Source organism: Dermacentor variabilis, chromosome 8, assembly GCF_050947875.1.
Source record: "Dermacentor variabilis isolate Ectoservices chromosome 8, ASM5094787v1, whole genome shotgun sequence".
NCBI classification, from domain to species: domain Eukaryota; kingdom Metazoa; phylum Arthropoda; class Arachnida; order Ixodida; family Ixodidae; genus Dermacentor; species Dermacentor variabilis.
Window position 1 is genome coordinate 46863120 of NC_134575.1, and position 22822 is coordinate 46885941.

A 22822-nucleotide genomic window follows, 5' to 3' on the forward strand; every position below is an offset into this window, starting at 1 on the left:
CGGCGCGTCGCGTTGAGACAAGGCACAAGGCGGGACAAAATTTACTTCGTACTCGCCAAACCAAGGGGCCCATCGGGCGGTAGAGCGCTCCTCCGTGCTGCCGGCGAGAGTAAGATGACGAAGAAACGGAGCCGCACTCGGCCTCATGATGAAATAAGTGCGCACGATAGCGCAGCCCTGTGTGGCCACTTTGCGCTAATGGCGCTGCCGTGTCGTGTGCTTTTTCTGGCCGATCAGGCGCCGTAGTGGCTGATTTCCACCGTCCGAGTGACCGCCATTGGTTTCTTTCGTTTGTTACAATTTTCTTTCCTTCCCTTCTATGCATCGCTGGCATTGCGCTGTGCAGCAGCTGTGTGACTTTGCCGTTTCCCGCGCTCCACTTAGTTGAGCCTGCTTTTGTACTTTTCTTTCCGAACTTATTTAATGCTACAAGAGAACACCTGCCGAGCATTTCTCCAGCGCCGACTATGCCATGCACATCATCACCGCGATTATATTTTACACTACTTTCAGGCTGAAAGCCACTCCCAGCGGTCTCTATGTATCCCTGGCTTGCCTTGGCTGACTTTATCCAAGGCTCGGCAATGCGAAATTTTATCAAACTTCCGTCCTCGACTGGGCTTCCTTTTCCTTGGTACTCGTTCTGAAACTCTTATGCAGTACCAGCTATCTGCTTTACGCATTACACGGCCGGATTAACTCCATTTTCTCCTAATAACCATAAATAATATGTCGGCTACATCATTTGCTCATTTATTCCCACCGATGTCTTCCTATTTCTTAAAGTTGTATATATAAGCAAAATATTTTTTCCTTCCTTTGCTTGACAGTCCTTAAGAGTACGGGAATTGAAAAGCGAAGGTGTGTGGCTGAACAAGTAACACCAGACTTTGATTCTTTGATTACACGTGTGGTCAGCAGAATAACCTGGCTGCGATCATGTGATCGTATGGAGAAAACTCGGCGGAAACGACATTTTCTTTCGACTTGCGCCAAATCCTGAGGCGATGCGTGTATGCACATGCGTGAGTCTTCTTGGAAGCCCTCCCCCTTCTGTAGTCGGACACTGCTTGCATCATCGCAGCCTCGGTTGTTCTTTTGAAGAAATAAACACAGCTATTCAGTGCGTGACCAATCACACGGTCTTGTTTCATTTTTTCTTCTATTTTCTCCCACTTCTTCAAGTGCTGCCTAAGCAGCATTGCAAAAGAGGCCGCCACTTGTCAGACAGTGCTAGCGTTCATCCGTCGTGCAACTTTTGTGATAGTGACGAAACCACAGTACATGTCCCCATCTACTGTCCTTCTTTTGACGACGAAGGACAGACTTTGCACGCCGGTTCTAACCTAGAGGATGGCAGAGCGTTCCCTCAAGAATAGATATATGGGGCCACGGACTTGACCGTGATGTGCATAGAAAAGCACCAGAGACCTGCCACAATTCTCGAACACTACAGCGCTCGGCGACCGTCTTCGCACGGTACACGTTGTTATGTCTGTGCACGCATCACTTCTCACCCTTTAATTTCGTGCCAGACAGTTTTTAAAGCAAATAGCCTTCTATGTCTCTTTTAGCCATTTTGTAGTCGGTAGTCAGAGGTTGGTGGTCAGTAGTCGGTGGTCGGAGGTCTGTAACCGGAGGTTGGGGGGGGGGGGGGTCAGTGGTCGGAAGTGGGCCGTCGGTGGTCGGAGGCTCGAGGTCGCTGGCCGGAGGTTGGTGGTCGGAGGTCGGTAATTGGAGGTTGGGGGTCAGCGGTCTCTGGTCGGATGTAGGACTTTCACCGACGATACTAAGGCACCTTCGCACTCAACTACTGCGGGGCGCGTTCGCTGCGGTACGCCAACCACTTGAGCTGTTTGAGACGCACATGCTGTCCGCCTATACGATCGCTGTAGAGGTGCCGGTTGAAAGCTCTGTTCTCTAGGAAATTACAGAATTAAACAACAAACACTAGCTAAGTATCCTCACTGCAACCAATATACGCCGTCCAGCGAATGATTTCCCTAAAAAACGCGAGAAGCTTTTTTGAAGCGCTGCGTTGTTCGCTTACATTTACATTGCCTGTGGTTCCTGCACAACTTTCTTCCCGCATCACCGTTCGCTAGATTATAAGCCAGAAAAGCAGGTGCAAACTCATTACCCTCCCGGCCTTTCCATTTCTTTCTCCCACTTCCCTATTGCGTATGTCGGTTACCTTGCGTATTCTTCACGCGCCTTTGTTCCTTCCAATGTCGGAGAAACTGCGCCAAGTTCACACGTCGATGTGAAGGGAATGCTAAGGTGACTGTCAGCAGACGATGCATGCACTGAAAGTACTTAAATTAAAGCTCCTCATATCTATAGCAGGGCACCCGGAAGGAACCATTAAGTAGCCTCACACGTACACATTCGAGCAAAAAAAAAACGCGATTTAGTTAGATTTTGTTGCAAATTTCTTGAAGCAATATTAGTAACTCGGAGGTCTGCATAATTTCTTATTTGTGTTTTAATTCGTGTTGAAATAGAATCATGTTTATTGATACTTTATGCAAGAGGTAAAAAGAATGGTCAGGAGTTCTGTTCGCATTCTTATACCAGAGACTGGTATCAGACCTCAACTGTTAAAATTGCCAGCAGGTCATGTGGCATTACGTACGTTGGAATATAGACGTGGTGTTGTGCGTGAGGATGTCAATAAGTCATTAAGGAGCTTGCCATTTTTATGCTGACTGCCAAAAGCATTCGGAAGAGCTCAATAAGGTTACTAAGGAAACTTGTTTTCTTTGCAAGCTAGAAAAAGATGTCAGGGAGGACCGTTGTTTTCGTTTTGTCCCTTGTGTACTGTTAAATTTTGTCCCTTGTGTACTGTTAAAGTTCGAAGGAATTTTATACTTTCACATAATATAGTTAATGGGAACCGCTAATATAATTTTCGTAACATCTGAGACTAAACTCATAATGAAATTGTTAATTCACTGGAAATGCGAGAACAATTAATGAAATTCTGCGGTTTCACGTGCCTAAGGCAAAATACGAGGCCCGCCGTAGTGGTGGACACTGGTGTATGTGTATTTGCCTACTGCCACGTATTTTTTAGCGTACCCCCCCCCCAAAAAAAAAAAAAAACGCAAGCGTTTCTGAATATTTAGAAATGCGGCGGCCGCTGCCGAGATCCCATCGACGACCTGGAGATGCGCTACTTTGGCGGGCCTAAAATTGCAATGTCATTGATGTTCGTCTAACCGAGATTGCGTTCCTCGTGGAGGAGTGTACGCACGTCTGCCATATTGGCTGAGTCACCTCGCTCGACAAGACCAGATTCTTCGAGAATAAGCTGCTAGAGTGCGTGGTGTGGTTATCACATTCGATCCCGTTACTGGGTGGCCTAGTTTCTGAATGCCTGAGGTTTGATTGACCTTTGGACGCTTCAGCATCGTGGGGAGCATTTTTTTTTTGTGCTTCAATGCGTATGCGTGCGATTGCATTGCAAATAACATTAACACTACGTTGGTGTCACTGTAGTTTCATTCAATACCGAAAAATGTCCGCAACCGGATGTTTTCTTTTCTAGAGACAAATGGGACACTTTCGTTAACTGCAAAAGGCGCCACCTTGCTTGCGTTGGAACGTTCTTCAGTGAACTCTAAACAAGACTTCGATACCAATATTTATACTGTGCCGTAGCCGACCTTTGACGAAAACTTGCCGTTCGACATGTTTTTTTTTTCTTTCGTCGGAATGCCCATGCAGTTTGTTGAAACTGCCAATAACAGGCCGCCGCACCGAACCGGTTGCTCCTTCAAGGTTGCATTTCATTCAAAGGGCTGCAAACCCTTGAAGGGTTCATGATGAAAATGACTTGCGATAGGACCGGGTACTCCATTTTAGTGCTATGCTTGTCCATACCACTTTTCTAAAGCACGTTGCGCGTTTACATCGAATCATTTCCTCTGGAAGTATGAACAGTGTATGTGATGGCGTGCGTGCGTGCGTGTGTGTGTGTGTGCGCGCGTGTGTGTGTGTGTGTGTGTGTGTGTGTGTGTGTGTGTGTGTGTGTGTGTGTCACTTTATGAGCCATTCTGCACTGTGCACATTAAGTGTTCGTTTTATTCTGAGACTGCGTCCGTGATTACTCTCGCTAGTTTGCCAATAAGGTGCTGTTACATTCACAGGTTAATATAACTAGTATGGTGAATTGAGGAAAAAAGTTCGGTTTTAGAAAAGCGGTAGAGAACCCGCCCTACCACTAAGATATTGTTATTTTCTGAAACTTCGGGCGCTTATGTTTCTTATTTTATTTATTTTCAAATACTGTTGGCCGTCTTGGCCGTAACAGGGTGGGTACAGCAGGTTTGCACATAGCGTAAAAAATGTAAACACTTTACAAACGTAAATAGGACATGAAGCAATGAATGTTGGAAATACAATGCAAAACAAAGAACGAAATACAAATACAATTGTTTGGCTAAGAAACTCATGTTTCTAACATTGTGACAGTGATATTGGAAGCAGCATAAAAGAAAGACTATTGTATGTATTTCAAGAATAGTGTGACACTGTTTGCATGGCACCACTAAGATTCAATTTCATAAAAGGTTTTTAACGCGTTCCTGAAAGATTTTAATGCTACTCGACTGCAAAACAGACGCCGGCAAACTGTTCCATTCCTTAATCGTTCGCGGAAAAAATGAATAAGCGTACATGTCCAGATATGCTTTTGGAAGTGAGAACATGCAATGATTGCTTGATCTGACGTTTCTAGCCTGCCTGGGTGCAAGATAGGGTGTGGTTTCAATATTGAAGTGGCCTTTTGATAACAAAAAAAGAAATTTAAGGCTATCCAACTTCCGCCGTGGAGCCAGTGGAGGCAAATCAAGCAACCGAAGCATTTCGGAAACAGAGTCAGTACGATAATACCGGAAAAGAATGAACCTTGCAGATTTTCTCTGTATCTTCTGAATGCGGTTTATTAATCCTGATTGAAACGGATCCCAAATGACACTGGCATACTCTAACGTTGGTCTAATGTAAGTTAAATATGCAAGTAGTTTGACGGCTGTCGTTGCTAGCTTTAATTTTCGGCGAAGGAACCATAACTTTTTTTCTGCAGCTCCACAAATTTTGTCTATATGTGATTTCCAACTTAAGTCTTTCGAAATGGTTAAACCTAGGTATTTTATCGTTTCAGTTACAAGGGGTCGCGTTGCTACATGATCTCCCGATGCTAGTTCTTAACATTTAAATGCAGTAATAAAAACTTAATAACAGCAAGTAGGCTTTCCCATTTTTCTGAATACTTTGGGCCTAACTGCACTTCATTACTGGTACACCGCATCTAAGATTTTTTTGTTCTCGTGTAACAAGGGAAACACATTTGAATTTAGTAAATGAACATTGATATAGCCGAATCGCAGATATGCTCTGGGAACATTCCATGATTTCAACTGAGCCCCAATAAAATTCTTATAGTATTCATGCGGGACTCCACGCCTGAATATCTGTAAAAAAACATTTGTGTTAGGGAAATTGTGTTCATGCATGAGCTAGTACGGGTGTGCTTTGCTTTTTTGTATATCCCACTTCCTATCTTTCATTTCTCATCCTCTCACCCGGAGTATGAAGCCATGATTGTGGCTAGGCTTAAGTCTCCAGAAATGTTTAAGTTTTTTTTTCTCTCTCCCTGCGGTTCCTCCACCTTCCGTAACCCAGGATGAACGAAACTGCTGCCCGCAAGAACTCCACATTCTACAAATGCTGCCTAGGATTCTGCATAGACCTTCTGCAAAAGTTCGCCCAAGACTTGGGCTTTACTTACGACATTCACCGGGTGGAGGACGGCACCTGGGGTGTTAAGGACGTGAGTTTGATTACGAGTCCTTCAATAAGGGACATTAAGATGCCGTATCTGCGTTCAAGATCGGCGCTTAGCTGGCATAATGAAACTTCTACGTAGCGAGTAAGTGAGTATATTAACTGAGTAGTCAGTAACTCAGACGTTATTGAGCCGACATTACGGGCTCCTCAGCAGACTTGCATCACCTAAAGAATTACGATGATGGATTACCTATGCAGAAGGCTTGATATTCTGAAGTTACTACTGCCATAACTTGAAGTTGGCTCAATGTAGAACGTTGGCTGTTGATAAATTAAAGATCCTCTAGAGAGATCGAAACCAGAGGCAACGGCTTTAAGGGGGTGCTGCGCGCCTTCGGAGTGAGTCCTAGGCTCATGTGCGCTCTTGTTGTTTAAAATGATAAAGATTATTTGGAGCATTTCACACTTTCTCTCTTACTCTTTGTACTTCCCCTTTCCAGCACCCCTAGTGTAGGGTAGCAAACTGGTTAGCCATCTGGTTAACCTTTTTGCATTTCGTTTCCTTTCTTTCTCTCTCTCTCTCGTTAGTTGAAGTCAACCTTGTGCCACAAAACATGAACTAATCATCCAACTAGTGCGGTGAAATGAGGAAAAAAATTTCGATTTTAGAAAAGCGGTGGATAACCCGCCCTACCACTAAGATATTTTTATTTTCTGAAACTTCGAGCGCGATGTTACAAGGGGTTGCGTTGTTACATGGTCTCCCGATACTGGTTCTTGACATTTAAATGTAGTAATAAGAACTTCATAACCGCAAGTAGGCTTTCCCATTTTTCTGAATACTTTGGGCCTAACTGCACTTCATTACTGGTACACCGCATCTACGATATTTTTGTTCTCGTGTAACAAGAGAAACGCACTTGAATTTAGTAGATGAACTTTGTTGGCAGCCGAATCGCAGATATGCTCTGAGAAGTAGATACTTCTTAAGTAGATAAGTAGATAAGCAGATAAGAAGGTGCTTCTTAATAGGTGCTCCATTCTCTGCTTCTTCACAGAACGGAACGTGGAACGGATTGATAGCCGAGCTTCTTGACGGCAAGGCTGACATTGTGGTCACTTCGATCAAGATCAACTCTGACCGCCAAATGGCGGTGGACTTCACGGTACCCTTCCTTGAGACTGGAATCGCCATCGTGGTAGCCAAGCGGACTGGGATCATCTCACCTAAGGCCTTTCTCGGTGATGGCCTTTATTCTTTCACTCGGAGGGCCATAAAGAATCAGAGGCAGGAAGGCTGTGCCTTCTAAGCGATGAGCGCTTCGTTTGAATGCCGCATTGCGGAGTTTTTTTTTATTAAACTTGTATGGCTTCAACAGAGGAAGATAGGTTTTGCAGCAAAATATAAATGGCATTAAAAATATAAAAAATATGAAATATTGGGACAGAATTTGACGATAATAACAAATAAGGAAAATATTTGCAATGAATTCAAGGAGCGTAAGCGCACTGGCATAACCTAGATTACAATTTGAACCGACGTGGCGTCCCAGCAGGCACTCGGTTTGCCAAGTGAGCATACAGGCCCTTATTTAGTCCCGCTAGACTTAAAGTGATTGCAGTGATAACACGTCAAATCTTGGTTACCTGCATCGGAGAGATAATTTAAACACGCTTCCCATTTCCCGGCAAGCCACCCGCGTTCCAAGTGCACGGTAGGTGTTGACGCCAAGGCGTTCACACATACCACGCGAAATGCGAGAACACCCGTGTAGTTAGAATTACGCGCACGGTAAGGAACCCCAGGTGGTCCGAATTTCCGAAGTCCCCGATTATGGCGCGCCTCCTAGTGAGATCGTTGTCTTGGCACGTAAAACCCCATAATTAAAAAAAAAGAGAAAGAAGCTGCAAGGGTCCCATGGCGCAGAAAATCCGGTGACGGCGTCTCCGCGAGCGATAAGTTTCATACATGTATTAGGTATATGTGTATCCGATATATGTACATAGGTATATGCGGGTCATATTGCCACATCAATCTATCGCTAAAGTGGCTCATACCTTGTGTTACATTCTTGACAAAGTGATTCGTCGAAATTCTGGGAATGACAGCCCCACAAACAAATGTCATTAATCGAAAGACCGACAGCGCATGCCTTTCATATGTTAAATTTTTCTCGGACTGAAGTATTAAAAGTGCGAAACGATAGCAGAAACCTGAGAATGATGCAACGTTCTGGCGCGGCTGCGCATTCCCTCCGGGATCGGCCCACGCAAGAGGCCGCGTTCCAACCAGAAAGCTCGCCATCGCGCGTAGCGTTCGCCGCCAGCGCCTCCCGGTACACATTACGGCTACACAAGCTCCTGTTGCCGGGTAGCGTGAAAAGCAGTCGGGGATCTTTGAATCATACCGCGTTCCGCTCTTAAAGGCGAAGCGTGGGCGTCTTCAAATTTTTTACGTGATTCTGTCACAAAGATAGTTCCCGCGTTTTTCATTAAGCGTGGCCGCCATTGCTGCTGCAGCAGCGGCGCCGCTTTCGCGACAGCAATCTCGACAGCAGCGACCGCTTTCGCGCCTCCTTATCTGTATTTGCTTCTTAGCTCACCTGAACTGTTCGTCATTTGAGTCGCCGGTGTGCGAGGAGATAGACATCGGAGGGATAGCCGAGCAGAGCAGGAGCAGAACGATTAGTTTCGAAGACTAATCGAAGATTAATCGTGGTTGCGCATCGGGGCACAGTTGAATATGTAGTCGGCCGGGTGGAATCACAGGCCCGAGTCTCCGGTTGGTATGCAGACAAACGGCGTAAGTCCGTCGTGATCTTCGACAGTGAGCTGCCAGAACCCCGACGCTCCTTGAGATCGGAATCTCGACGAGGGCGCAACAGATAAACCACGCGTTCCAGCCTGCTCTGAGAACCTTGCGGCTTAATCCCCTTCTTAATCGCGTTTATTATTTGATGCAATAGGTCATCGCGTCTTCATTCTCGAAAATTCGTTAGTGTAGTGTTTGTCACATTTACTGCCGTGTATATGTTTAATTTGTCTCGTGTATCGTTTTTTTCTTTAGTTGTCATGCGTCGAAACCCCTCACCCTCCCCCCACCCCCCTCCTTTTCGTGGCGGGCTTTGTGTCAGGCGTCGCCTTAAAATTTCCGTGTTGTTCGGGTCCCCAGCACGCCCTCGACAAAGTGTTGCGGTGGTGTTTACACTGTTTTCGATGTACTGACGTGTAATTTAGTTTTATTACACTGGGTGCTCGCTTTTACGTCGCCTCCGGTGTCAGGCCTCCGGTCCGCAGTCGACCACACGTGGACCTTATGGTCGGTCAGCAGTCGATTTAAATGCCCGATGGGTGGGTTCGTTGTTGTCCCGTCACCTCCGTTTCGGAGAGTGCAGCAACTTAAGCGGCATACTTTGACAGATCTAAACACAACAGTGAAAGACTTGCGCTGCTCCTTATATGTATAGGGAACCTTGACAGTCTTTATATGAACTTTTGTAGGTACATAAAAAAAGTGGTAACAATGCTGAACACATCCAGTAGAGGCTTTTAGAGTTTTGCAGTTTCCAAGAACCTAGAGCACGCTCTAGGTTCTGCGTCGAACCGAAACAATAGCGGGTCAGCTGGTTTACCAGATGCTCAAATAGCGTCATCCTGCCATACAGTGCTCATTTCGGGTGTGCATTCAGCCAACGTCGTCATGACTTTTTCGTTTCCGTGGTTTTGCCGGCAGAACCCTTCGACACAGTGTCGTGGCTGCTCATCCTGCTGGTGAGCATCCAGGTGGCCGCATTTTCCATCTTTGTCTTCGAGTGGATGAGCCCCTCCGGCTACGACATGCGGATCACTCCTCCCAGAGGTAAAGGACGTTAAAAGAAATCTAAAAGTTTTTCACTTAGAAGTTTCTTCACTTAAATGTACTATTTCTTTTATCGTAACAAAGTCCGTGCTCGTGCAATGTCGATTAAACATTAATTCATATAATAAGGTGGAACATCTTGTGCTCAGCTGTAAAGGACATTCTGACGTGCGAGGCATCCTAATTCCTATAAGAAGGGAAATAAAAATCAGGTGCAGCAGTCACTTCCAACTAAGTTATTTATTCACTTTTCTGAAGATACATGCGCGTATCCCAAAGTGGTAAGAGCAATATTCATGCTTTTCACCTACGCCATTGAAGAAAGTAATATTCCAGAAACCCCCTTATCGAAAAATCTCGCATGGTGTGTGATAACACAAGAGTTTTTAATGGGATCCCATGTGTTTTATGTGGGGTGATTGGATATGCGATTCATATGACATGGGGTCTCGCTCAATAGAGCATAAAAGGCACACTCTCAAACATTTGTCACATATACGAGGAAATTATTTTTTTCGCTGCGCACACATTTCTTTATTGAGGACAGTCGCAGGTTGGCTGACCGAGTTTTCCCTACGGCAACCAGAAGCGAGAAGCCTGAGCAATCTCTTGTTTTTTCATTGTTCGGCATTTGGACACGTCTGTTAGTCTTTTTGTTAGGGTTTGCACAATGAGCACGGCCAACCAGACGAAAACTGGTTCCCCATTCTCACACGAGGCGTCGCTGTGATCGGTGTGTGGCGCTTCGCGCGCAGAGCATCGGTTCTCGCTGTTCCGCACCTACTGGCTGGTGTGGGCCATCCTGTTTGGGGCGGCGGTGAACGTGGACTGCCCGCGTGGCTACACAGCTCGCTTCATGTCCAACGTGTGGGCCATGTTCGCTGTCGTCTTCCTGGCCATCTACACGGCCAACCTGGCCGCATTCATGATTACCCGAGAGGAGTACTACAACCTCATCGGCATCGAGGACCACCGGGTACGCCTCTTCGCTTTGGCATGATTGCTGTCGGCAGTTTAAAGGCAACGTTTGAGTGAACCTTGTTTGGCAAACCTAATGTGGAGCATGGTAAAACGTGGAACCACAGAAAAAAAGAAAGCAAGTACACTTAAAGAAGTCCGTGCGAGCCGATGCTTTTTACAGGCGAGAGATAATTGAGGGTCAGGCCACCTGTCGAAGTGGTGAAACGTATGTTGGTGCCCGTTCGGTAGATCGACTTGTTAGATAAGGAGGCGGCCTTTTTGGAAGGTTGAATTCGGATGACGTGGTGCCACTGTGCATGGATAATATGGGTGGTCGTTTCCTGGAAATGAAGTTGTTGAAGTTAGTACATTGTGCTGTGTGGCTTTTTGTCCTTGTCCGCTGGCCCTAAATGTCCTTTCGAAGTTCCTTTCATGCGGCAGACGTATAAAAGTTTACAATTTCATTTTGTTTGCATTCTCTGCAACACGTGTCTATTAGGCAGCAGTGTTCTTTTTTTTGTTTGTTTACGTGATCGCATCTTGGCTGGTGCATGTAGCATGTATATCAAATCGAAGTTATTCAGTGGATGCGTCCCTTGAATGCTGCCATGGCACGGACAGCTGCAGGCTTTTTCATGTGGTATTAAAACACTAATATCATTGACGGTTCCCAGCACGACAATGCTGATCGTACGTTCGCTTAGAGAACTGCTTGTTCGTGAATAGCTGACGTAATGTAAATACAATAGCACGAGACTACGCCAACAGATGTGACCAAACCTGTTCTCTTTGCCATGTAACGTTACAGAAGTTGGCCATTTCTGTTAATCTTGCGTTTAGAGGATATTAACTTCTGCATAGTTCTCAAATATCATTTTTTTTGCTGCAACGTATGTCGCGGGTACACCGCGGCATTTTCGCGTCGTGAAGCATTGCATCGTATTTTTAAGCGCTGTCTCAATAATTGATATTACTTATTGCAATTCACATAGAAAGAACTTTATCAGGTTGGGAACGCCCAAGAAAATGATTTCAGCCAGAATATTTTAAAGGAGACATATAATCACACGCACTGGCACGAAAGATACATCATAAGGTAAAATTAACACCGCAGCATGTTGGAACATCACCTCAATAAAAAAAAAGGCCAACTTTCATCACACAATAAGCAATGATAAGGTCGTGGTTTATAAAACTTGACTTCTTAGCACATTCCAGTTGTTGAGCGTTGCTGCGCGAAATGTAGCTCTTTGAAGGTAGTATGAAGCTTTAGATCTTGCGCTTCGAAAGTTTAGGGTCGCAAACCGACGGACTTACAAAAGAATGCAAGCAGAGCGCGGAGTTTTGGGTACGCATAGTGCATTGGATGAATTATTCATAAAACTCTCTATTGTCCTCATCTTCCGGCTGACCTCTTCAGGGCGGCAATAAACGCGGACGACCCGCGCGGGTGCTTAGCCTACTTCGTTTCCATTGTGCGAGACACCACGTGTCTTTCTATAGCTGCCCGGAGGGGGAACCGCTGTGTAGCTTGAGCTGCCAAGCTCCTGCTGTTCCCTGTTCTTGTTCTTCAACGTCTGCACCTCCCCCTCATCCCCCAAACCCCGTTGTGCTTGTCTCTGCGCAGCTGCAAAACCCCCAGCAGGTGGAGCCCCCGTTCCGTTTCGGGACCATCCCGCACGGAAACACGGAGGCCGTGCTTAAGCAGAACAAGCCCAAGATGTACTCGTACATGCGGCAATTCAACCGGTCCACGGTGCTCGAAGGCATCCGGGCGGTGAAGCGCGGAGAGCTGGACGCCTTCGTGTACGACGCCACCGTGCTGGACTACCTGGTCGGTCAGGACGACGAGTGCCGCCTGCTCACCGTGGGCTCATGGTACGCCATGACGGGATACGGATTCGCGCTCCCGAAGAAGTCCAAGTACCTGCAGATGTTCAACCGGCAGATGATCGAATACCGGTGAGCCGTTCGGCTGGCCCAGGCTTCGCTGCGCTTGAGTGGGCTGTTCTGGAATGAAACTGGAGGTGGCGCTTTTTCTATCGGGATGTTCAGAAAGCATGCTCTATAAGAACATCAACGTACTCATCCGGTAAATGATAAGCAGTGGCTTGCTTGACCAAATTTAGGTTCTAAGCGCCAGGAGGGAAGCATAATTATATCTGGCTGCGCAGGATGTAGTAAATGGCGGCTCGGTGGCCACAAGCCCGTTTCACAGAGAATGTTCACATCATCACCAGCACGAACACGCTAGGCGTTAACTGCTTACTTTTACTTGTTAGCTGTTGTTGAGTATCTTCTTGGCGCTGTACGCCGCAACTCGACTTTTCACATCACGCATGTAGACATTCGCGTCTTGGCATGAAAAGGCTGTTGCGGAAAAGCTAAAGCAACCTCCCCCCCCCCTTCTTTGCGAGGAATTCCTTATGTTTCTTACAGCAACCCTTTTTACTCCGGAACTCTTACGCGATGCTCCTACAGCGGCATCCATACTCCATATTACAACGGAAACAAAATCATCCGGATACCACGCTTTCTTGGCTTGTTTAAAACCCATGGTGATCAATATTCGTTCATAGGCCTCCACTAAAGTGTTTTCTATAACCACTGTGTTGCTTTGACACGTTACACTAAGCCAAATAAATAAATAAATAAATAAATAAATAAATAAATAAATAAATAAATAAATCGTCAATCAATCAATCAATCAACGCACAGCTTTTGTAGCAGCGTATCTGCTCAGCTGTCCGACTCTCTAACCGATAATAGAAGGTCGAGCCACGGCGGACTCAGCGCAGTAGTCTTGGCAAAAGGTAATGGTGGTAACATCAATAAAATTCTACTCAGGTAAGATCTGGCAGGCCCGAGTCCTAGGATGGCCTCTGACGAGGGATGAGCCTTTCGGCCCAGGCAACGAGGTCTTTCTGTAGTTTTTGATCTGGCATTCTCAGCAGCTCCTCCCACGTCTGTAGTGAGAGAGCTGCCAGGAGCGGAAGCGTTCACAGAACAGGGCCTACTCCCAACGGGGCCACTGTACCGCGTGCTCGTTTCCTCTCGCGTCCCAGCGAACGCGGGGACCTGGAGCGCCTCCAGCGGTTCTGGCTGCAGGGCGCCTGCAAGCCGGACAAGGCGAAGCGCAACGCGAGCAACCCTCTGGACGTGAACCAGTTCATGAGTGCATTTCTCCTACTGGGATGCGGAGTGTTGCTCACCTTGCTGCTGCTGCTCCTGGAGCACCTGTACTTCCGGTACCTCCGCGCCCGGGTGGCCTCGGGGAGCCGAGGACCTTCGGGCCGGTGGCTGGCACTAATCTCTCTGGTGAGTTTCACCGGCCAGTCGAGAATCTCGGCGTCAACGAAAAGCTGCCGTAAGCAGCCTCACTTCCTTCCCTCTCTCTCTGACTTTGGCCGATCGGTGCGCGGCCACTTACTTTTAGCACGCAGAAGAGCAGGAACGCAAAATGGTGGGCAATGCCGGTGGTGGTGCTTGGCTTGTGTCGTCGGGCATGATGTGGGCGGCAACTTCCGACTGTGGAGTTGGGGGGGAAACCTAGCAAACTCCACCAAATATGCAACGCGGTTTCATTACAAGGCCAGCACGATAAACAAGCGGGTCTGTTGGTCGAGCGTCAGAGAGCGCGTGAGCTCCATGCTCGAGCGAGGCGTGGACGATGCTCCTGAAGCACACACATGTCTTCTTCGCTACAATGTAAATGTAGGAACAGTCACAAGAAAAGAACCTTGTAACTGTAAAATTTTGTTAAATATGAATTATGTGACACAAATGCAAGGCATACAAGTCAATGAATTGTAGCAATAAGAAATTGGAAAGGCACAACGCATAAATAATCAGAAAACAAACAAACCTGGAGAACGGGAAATGTAAAATAGAGACGAAATAAATTGTGTCTATAACACAATAAAATGAAAATACAGTTATACAGGAAGTTAAAATGTGAAGCACGCAATAAAATTGCAGTACAATGGTATAGTAAGGTAAAATTAGTTGCACGTAGAATTAAAAAAAAATCGGTTGTATTCAATATCTCCGAGGGATTTCCAATTTCAGGAGAAATCGTAGTGCCTTCTGAAGCTACAAGACTCTGAAATTTACGGAGGGCTTTTGCTTTAATCATTCCGAAAGTATAGGGTGACGAAGTTCACACTCTCTGAGAATCCTGCAGTTTGTAATCTTGCCATCTCCTAATTTTCGAATCTTGTAATATCGACCCAATTGCTATAGCAGTAGAAAATTGTAAGCTCGTATTTGGGATTCTTTGTTCCTTATGACGTCGAAAGTCTTTAATTTTTTGAGAGCATACATAGGGGGTTGCTCGCAAAAAAACCGTTTACAACGGAAAACACGCAACACTTATAAAATACGACTTATATCTTTGCAAAGAGTAGTAGTAGACCAGCGCACCTCACTTCGATATCATTGGGTACAGGAACAAAAAAAAACTATTACTAGATCGTTGATGTTCTGCACGCCAGATGGCGCCGCTATCGGACACATGTGTGGCGCACTAGCAGCTAAATGTATTCTTCTCGCTCGTGGCCTTCACAGAGAGCGTTAGTTCGGCAATGCACAGTTGTCGATCCGAGCGGTAGCTGGTCGCGTTTCAGAGAGAGCTCATTACGACACTATAGTGTATACGTAGAAATAAACGAACTCAAAATGTGTGCTCATTTGGAGCAATATAAGGCTTTATATGTGCTCAACTTGTTGCGGAAATCTGACTCTTGCTCGGATATGGCGGTACTACGTTGGACCGCGTATAGGGTACATATATAACTTGAAAGGAACTCGAACAGCAAGACGAGGGAAGCCAATTCTTGCTCAAACCCCTTTAAAACCAGGGCTAAATGTGTCCGTCTATCCACAAAGCGAGCACAATCGCAGGGATAGGTTGAGGCAATCGCAGGTACCCCAACCCTCTCCTATACACCGTTTTTTCATGGACGCCGCCATATTGCTACGCAGTGGCGCCATCTATGGGCAGTCGGCATGCTGGCTTGGGCAAGCGCTTCGTTTAGCATGGCAGGTATACGCTCGGCGGTAGATTCTGCCGTTTGTTTTCGCGCTCGTGCGGTCTGTTTAGTATGACGTGACGTCTTCTACGTGATGGGGAGGGGGGAGGCGTGAGTAATTTTTGTGCAATAGTAACCCACACGTCCCCGAGCAGCACGCACAAGACGTAGTACGCATCCCCACTGCCCGCCACTGCGTCCCTGATGCAGCCTTCGCGATTGTTTTTTTTTCTTGCTTTCTTCTAAATGCAGAGCATGGGCAAGTCGCTGAGCTTCCGCGACGCCGTGTACGAGGCTCGGAAGCGACACCGCTGCAGGGACCCCGTGTGTGACACTCAATTGTGGAAGGTCCGCCACGAGCTCGACCTGGCTCGCATGCGAGTCAGCCAGCTGGAGGCGCAGCTCGGAATACACAGGCAAGTTGGGCTCGCACCACGTTACTCGTGGTATGCACGATCAGCGCATTCTGACATTGCTCAGAAGATGGCCCTGAAATTTAAAGGTGAAGAGACAGCTTTACATCGGGGCTAACTGCAATTTTTTTTCCATTGGGATACTCGTAGGTCCGTGAGTGGGCCCATCAAGATGATCAATGTAATTCGTCGCTAGGATCAAGAGTGAATAGGCCCGCGGTACGGTAGTTTGGAAGTAGCAGATTTTGGCTGTGTATGTCCTCCGTATGACACAGTGAATTGTAAACCAAGTTATAGACCGACGACAGATAAGAAAGGTGGCGTACTTGGTTGTGGGATTGAACATGGGATGAAAGGAAGCGCAGTTGCACGGTGACAGTGAACTGGATAGATTGGAGAGCTTGAAAGTCGCGGGTACAAGCTTAGTTCCTGTTCCCGAATGACAATGGGATTAGAGGTTCTCGGGGCCCGCTTTTATGATTTTTACTTGATGAGGAGGGCATTGCTCTCTGCCATGAGTCGTGCTGGAGACATATTCAGTAAAGAACGCAGTCATTCTCCTTAGAATGTGCGAAAAGACGACGACAGTTTTACTTAGACACTGATACACTTTGTCCCGGGAAATTATGGACGCATATGTTCTTGCAGAATATGTGGTAGATATGCAGGCCACGCTTTCTCAACACTACTGAGTCATGAAATGGAACTCGAAAACACCGTAGATGGCTGTGTAGGAAAATGTGCTGGGATATGACCTATCGCAAGTTTTAAAAACACGCTTGTACGTGTATAATGAGCGTTTCCTGAATAAACCACCACCCGTTAGTCAGCGCTGGTATTGTCGGTTTTCATGCGACCTCTCTGTGTCGTTATTTCCCTGCTGTAACGTTCATATGTCATTAGTTCATATATTTGCCGTACACGCTTCCCGTGTAATTGTTGCGGAACCTACGCTGATTCTACATAGATTCAGTCTAATCTAGACGAGAATCGTATCGAGATGATATTGAAATATTGGACCGCACGCAGATTGTTTCAGTGGGGTTGTGGTCGCTTGTGTGTGTTACGGAAAGGAATAGGAAACCGAGAAGCTCGATCGAACGCACTTCTTACGAGCCCAGTGAGCGAAACGAGGTCCTCCTGCTTCGCTATGCAGGCCACCGTCGACAGTGCACGAGCTTCTGCGGTCTCGGGAGGGGACCAACAACCGGGTGACGCCTTCGGATTCCAGGGGCGGCCCTGTGGCGCTCATCCAGCGAGAGATCACCGAGAAGGAGACCGTGTTATGATGCCGCAGCAACGGACACGCACACGTGATAAAAAAGCGCCACTTGCCAACAACCATCTATATTTGCACAGAGACAGACGATCTTGCGCGGGGAGCCAACATGGCGCACAGACGTGCCGGTGCACCCGCGCCGGCGGAGTGGTAGCAGACGACCTCTGGTGGCGATCGCCGCCACCACCATCGCTGTCGCCTGCAGCGCCACCAGCGGTGTCGTACAGGTCGGCGTACCGCGAATGGTATAGCGAGCCTGCGTGAACGGCTTTGGTCCGTTATGCGGTTGGAACCGGCAAAAAGGAATGGTAAGAGGCCACAGGAAAAGGTGTGCCGGAGAAATATTGCACTGCCTTCGTTTGACCGGCGAATGTTAAACACGTGGTTCGGGCACCTTGTTATTGTGACTACGCTGATGTCGTCTGTTTTGTGGAGAGGAAATAATATAAAGGGTGCGTGTAGTCAGGTTCAGTGGAAATCAGGCTGAATGTATTAACGCCGCACTGACTGCTACGTTTGACTTTGTTGAACACGAAACGTATGATGATGGCAGACGTGCACAGAAGGAACAAATCGAGGCCCACCGGGCGATGATCGCGGGAACACTGAGGTGTTTGGTTTAGGTAAATTTGGTCTTAAGATGAAGCTTTAGCTCAGGACCAACTCCGAGTCCCCTATTCAAATACACGTAAAACGCTGAAGTGCTTTTATGAGACAACCGCTGGACTGACTTGATCGAATTTTCTTGCATTTTCGAAAGTTATATTCTAGTGACTCTGTGAAACGTAATTTTGATTTAGGGCATATAATGCCTTACAAAAATTTCCTGAAATTGGTGATTTAAAAAAGAAAACGTTGAGCACAATGTTTACAAATTTGTAACTGTGTATCGAAAACTTATATCGCAGTCCTGTAAATTAAAGTGGTCAAATTTAATATATAGATTTACACGTAACATGAGACTGTTTCAATATTTACGAAGGGTTTGAAAAAGTACTGGTATAATGGTATATTTCACAGCAGCCTATATTAAACCACGTGTCTCCTCTTAGACGTATGGTTGTGCAATTTAGATAACGGATAACGTTCCTTTTGAATTCTGAGGTACGCAGTTTCAAAGTTCTCGCGCTTGGGTTTTCATTTTTTTTTAATACTGGTATTTTCAACAATTTTTCAAAGTAAATGTCGGCCTAAATAAAAGCTACGCTTCTTACCGTCGCTAGATTAAAACTTTGTCTTTTGAATGCAACAAGCATCACAAATATAGATAGAGGGGTGGCCGAGGAAAACAATTTCATGTTTGCCACGCGTTTAGCCGAAGCTCCCGAGCTAAAGCTTTTTTCTTACTGGAGCAACCGTCGCAACCCAGTAACGTTGCTCCGGGCCACGTATCTTGCCACACGTGCAATGAGCACGTAGAGTGGATGGCGCGCTCACACGTGATATGAAGTGTTGCAGTGGTGAACAAATGCTTATAGACGCAGCGGAGCGGGAAAAGTCGTAAACAAGCCTGCAACCTGTTGGTCTGTGTGCAGGTTTAGGATCGCCGATTCAGACCTCCTGACGGGACTTGCAGCCGCTTAGTGCCATTCTTACCACGCCGGCTATGTTTTCTTTTTTTCTAGATCGTTCCACTGACGATGCCTTCAAAGTACGCGGTGAGATACTCTGAGGATACGTGGTTGACAGCAGCGCCGAAATGCTAATAACGGAGACTCAAGTAAGAAATAGTAGGGAATACAGCTTCCTGGCCTTAAATTCGTGCGAAAAGTGGCTCCATCAACGCGTCCAATAAGTCGGTAATAAATATATATATATATATGGTACGTCATGAATACGCTGCCTGAAGCGGAAACCCAAATGAACAAATATAGAATAAAGAATATCAGATCGGTACCTCTCCTTGTGCATCTAGTGAAGTGATTAATAAGCGTGGCACGTAAGCGAGATAAAAAAAATTGGATGAAAAACTGACGTGCCTCTATGGAAAGAACGGCAATAGTTCCAAAATCGTAGTGTAACATTACAGTGCAAACTTTATGGATGAATATAGGTGTTTTCACTGGTATCCGTAGACACAGGGCGCAAGTGGATCACCCTCAGCCTTTAATGGATCTTAAGCATATTCTTAATGAAATCAGCATTCCGGGCAAGTTGGTAATCCATTACTTAAATGATATTGCGCGAAAAATTAAGTTTCTTGGACGCGGCATCACTTGACTCGTAACTATGTTACATGAATTAGCACTTCATTTTCTTGTAAGCGCATGCGCGGTATACACTGCCTCCCATGCATAAAATCGAAGCAGTGGCACAATAAACTTCGTTGAAAGTTTGCGCTAGGTGTGTCGTCTTCTCTCACATCCATGTCGCTTTTTGGCGCGCGATATCATTTAAGGGAAGCATAATCTGTTTACCTGAACACGTGGGTCAATACTGCAAACAAAACGGAGAGATATGGAAAGGGAAAGCGCCTTCAGTTTTTCATTTTATACTTTCTCTGACGCCCGCTCGTATTCAAACAAAGGCAGTGGCTTTGAACGCCGTCTCGAGACGATCGGAAATAACATTGCCGAACTCCGTACTTGAAGTCATCAGGACCTGCCACCATAGCTTGGTGGCTATGGCGTTACTCTGTTGAGGACGAGGTCGCGGGTTCGATGCCTGCTGGCAGTGGCGGCCGCATTTTGATGAGTGCGGAATGCGCGAGCGTTTGTGTATCATGCACAGCGTGCAAGTTAAAGAGCCCCAAGCGATCCAAAATTATTGCGGAGCTTCCGGTTCACGGCATGCCTCACAGCGAGATTATGTTTTTTGTTGGCAAGGAAACAAACTCCCGATCTTAACTGAAGATAAATCCGCGGTATGTCAGGCACTCGTATAAGTTCGGCGATTATTTGGACTCCGGCGAAATTCGCCGAGATCGAACCTTTCAGCAGTGCAGTTATTTATGCGATGGAGAAACAGATTTTACGTTGTAATGCGCGGTACTCAGTAGATGTTAACTATGGGCGTAGGCTTTTAGGATGCCAGGTTACAGCCTCGAAACAGACAAAGTTGCTTTACTTTCATTTATCCTACAGCCGCCACGTCCTTGGTCGCACGGCTTTTCACAGAATCCGTTAACACCTCAATCAGCAAAATGAAGGTTTTTTTTTTTTTTGCGCGAGCGTCAGAATCGCCAAGTTATTTGTACGCTCAACAATGTTTCGCAGAATGGAGAGGAATTCAGGCCAGAAATTATGCTGGGCGGCTTCCGTAGTGGGTTACGTAATCGGCACAGTTTTGGATGAGATGTAATTCAGGATAAGAGTCAATTAGCTGGGCCACTACATTTATTACGGAGGTCGCTCTGGCATATTTAATATTTTGGTGCTCAAGACAATATCAACCGGAGAAATACTCATGTTATAATTGGAGGCCTTAGTGACCGCCTTACACTCCCTAACATAAAGTATAATATCTGCCAAGTATGTTTTCCTCGCATGTAAGCAATTGTCTGGTAAAAAAAAAAAAACTGACTTAAGCATCGTCTGTAACATAATTGGGTTTAAAGAATAGCTCATAAAAACGATCCCTGCTGAAGGAGAGCTTGCTTGGCAATTACCAAGCAAGCTCTCCTTTATCAGGGACTTTCTCTGTGCGATGCTAAGGGAAATTTAATACTAACAAGCACGTTCAACACGGGCCATAATCCGGACACTTACAACGCAGAAGTAATGTGTCCCCACACACGACTTCACACACCGGCGAATATTTGTGTTTGAATGTCTACAAATTCGTGGATAATACTGCACGAATCCGCTTGATGTGCGTTGAAGTTTGGTTACGTATAGTTGTGGAACAGGATATTCTCTGGCAGCATGGGTTTTTCCAGAGATATCACACTCGCTTCAGACTGTGTTACACTAGCCGTAAATTACAAGCTAGTGAAGTCTTCGAAGAAGACGAAGCACATTGAATGCCTTAGGTCAACTTTTCATGCGTAGCTGTCATACCTGATAAAGAACCAGCGAGATTACAGCGGATAGCGTAAGGTTAAGAAGAGTCATCTAGTTTTCTGACGTGACGAGCAAAATACTGGTTAATGCAGAGGAGAAGTGATCGGCGTTGACTATAACTGAAGTCACCACGCAGTGTATGTACGTTGGTAACGTTGCTGTTGAGCTGAGGGCAGCAAAATGTTAGTTGTATAACCGACTTCCGTAAGCGCAGCTGACTAGAGCACAGACAATTACGAAGGGGGTGAGGACGCATGTTGTAGTTTAGAAGGCGGTTTGAGGGACGATGCCGCCATGCACAGCTGGAGACGATGAGATGCCATCCACCAGCTTGGTAGGGTAGCAAACTGTGCGAAGAAATCACGAGTGTAGGCTGGTGTCGTGTGACTGCTCAAAGTGCGCGTGTAAACAGCGTAGAATGAATCGCAAGAGCTTATTATCCGCCACTCAGTAGATGATTGTTGTTTTTACAAAAAAAGTTACGTATTATGCATAGTGCAACTATGGTCAAATATCAAAGTTCTAGACATATGACAGACCGCACCTTTACGCTTGCTTGCGGTGTGGTTGCTCGGAAAATGCAGACAAAGCGCGCAGTTATGCTGCAGTAAAACGTCTTAGGATGTTCTTTCTGAATTAGCTCCTTAACCAAGGAAAAAAAAAGATTATATTTCTTCGAGATACGATAGCTGAAGACCCGTGCTGTCGTTCACGATAGTTTATCGCATTTCCGTTCGCATCAACCTTAATTTATTTACAGTTGTCATGACATAATGATAGAATGTCATGACTTAATGCTTATAAAAATTCTTCTCAAAAGGTGTCTTGTCGACCAAATGTGTATAGACTACTGTCTTGGCGCAGGGCCTAGATGTCTCAAGTATTCATTCGCGTGCTCAATTTTATAAACGATATTCACGATACAGTTGCGCGCCCAATGCATTCTCCTACTGACCTTCTTTTAGGAATTCTAAACTATAGCGCTAACACAAAAATATGATTGTGTTATTGTAACATGGGGGTTCATTTGAATGTTTCTCTACACCATAAATTCATGTGTTTTTCCTGATAATATAGGTAGAAATGTTGCGAAGTGGATACGGCCTCAGTATTGATTCAGTAGCGCTGGCGTGGAGGCCATGTTGATTGTTAAGCTTATTATAGGAACGTCTCTGTTCAATAACAGTGTTGCGGAACTTAGTTTATATGTTGATTGTTCGCGAGGGACTACAATACCTGTTTAAACCGTCACTTTACGTGCGCATGTAAGAAGAGGTGGGCACGTCTACATAAAATTACTATGGTAATTGCCAGTCATGAAAATGGGAAATTAATAAAGTTCGGCTAGTTGTTCCTGTGTTGGTCGGACGCTGCAATACAATTTGAGCTTCCTCTTCAGTCCGTTCAATTGTAGCTAGATGCCGACAACCAAATAAGAGGTTGGGCATCGGTCTGTATAATGCACGAAAGCAAATGATCAGAAGAAC

General features: G+C 46.0%; 1 protein-coding gene across 2 annotated transcripts in view; it reads left to right on the forward strand.

Annotated features, from left to right (window-relative positions):
• Nmdar2 (glutamate ionotropic receptor NMDA type subunit 2) overlaps positions 1 to 18417 on the forward strand; it is a 218936-nt gene extending 200519 nt beyond the window's left edge. For both annotated transcript variants that reach the window (XM_075702104.1, XM_075702103.1), the window contains 8 exons: positions 5689 to 5836; positions 6852 to 7035; positions 9527 to 9652; positions 10408 to 10628; positions 12240 to 12574; positions 13678 to 13930; positions 15895 to 16058; positions 17212 to 18417. In XM_075702104.1, coding sequence (XP_075558219.1) covers positions 5689 to 5836; positions 6852 to 7035; positions 9527 to 9652; positions 10408 to 10628; positions 12240 to 12574; positions 13678 to 13930; positions 15895 to 16058; positions 17212 to 17344 — 1564 coding nt within the window. In that variant the 3' untranslated portion in view covers positions 17345 to 18417. The remainder of the gene's footprint in view (positions 1 to 5688; positions 5837 to 6851; positions 7036 to 9526; positions 9653 to 10407; positions 10629 to 12239; positions 12575 to 13677; positions 13931 to 15894; positions 16059 to 17211) is intronic.
• The last annotated feature ends 4405 nt before the right edge of the window (positions 18418 to 22822 follow it).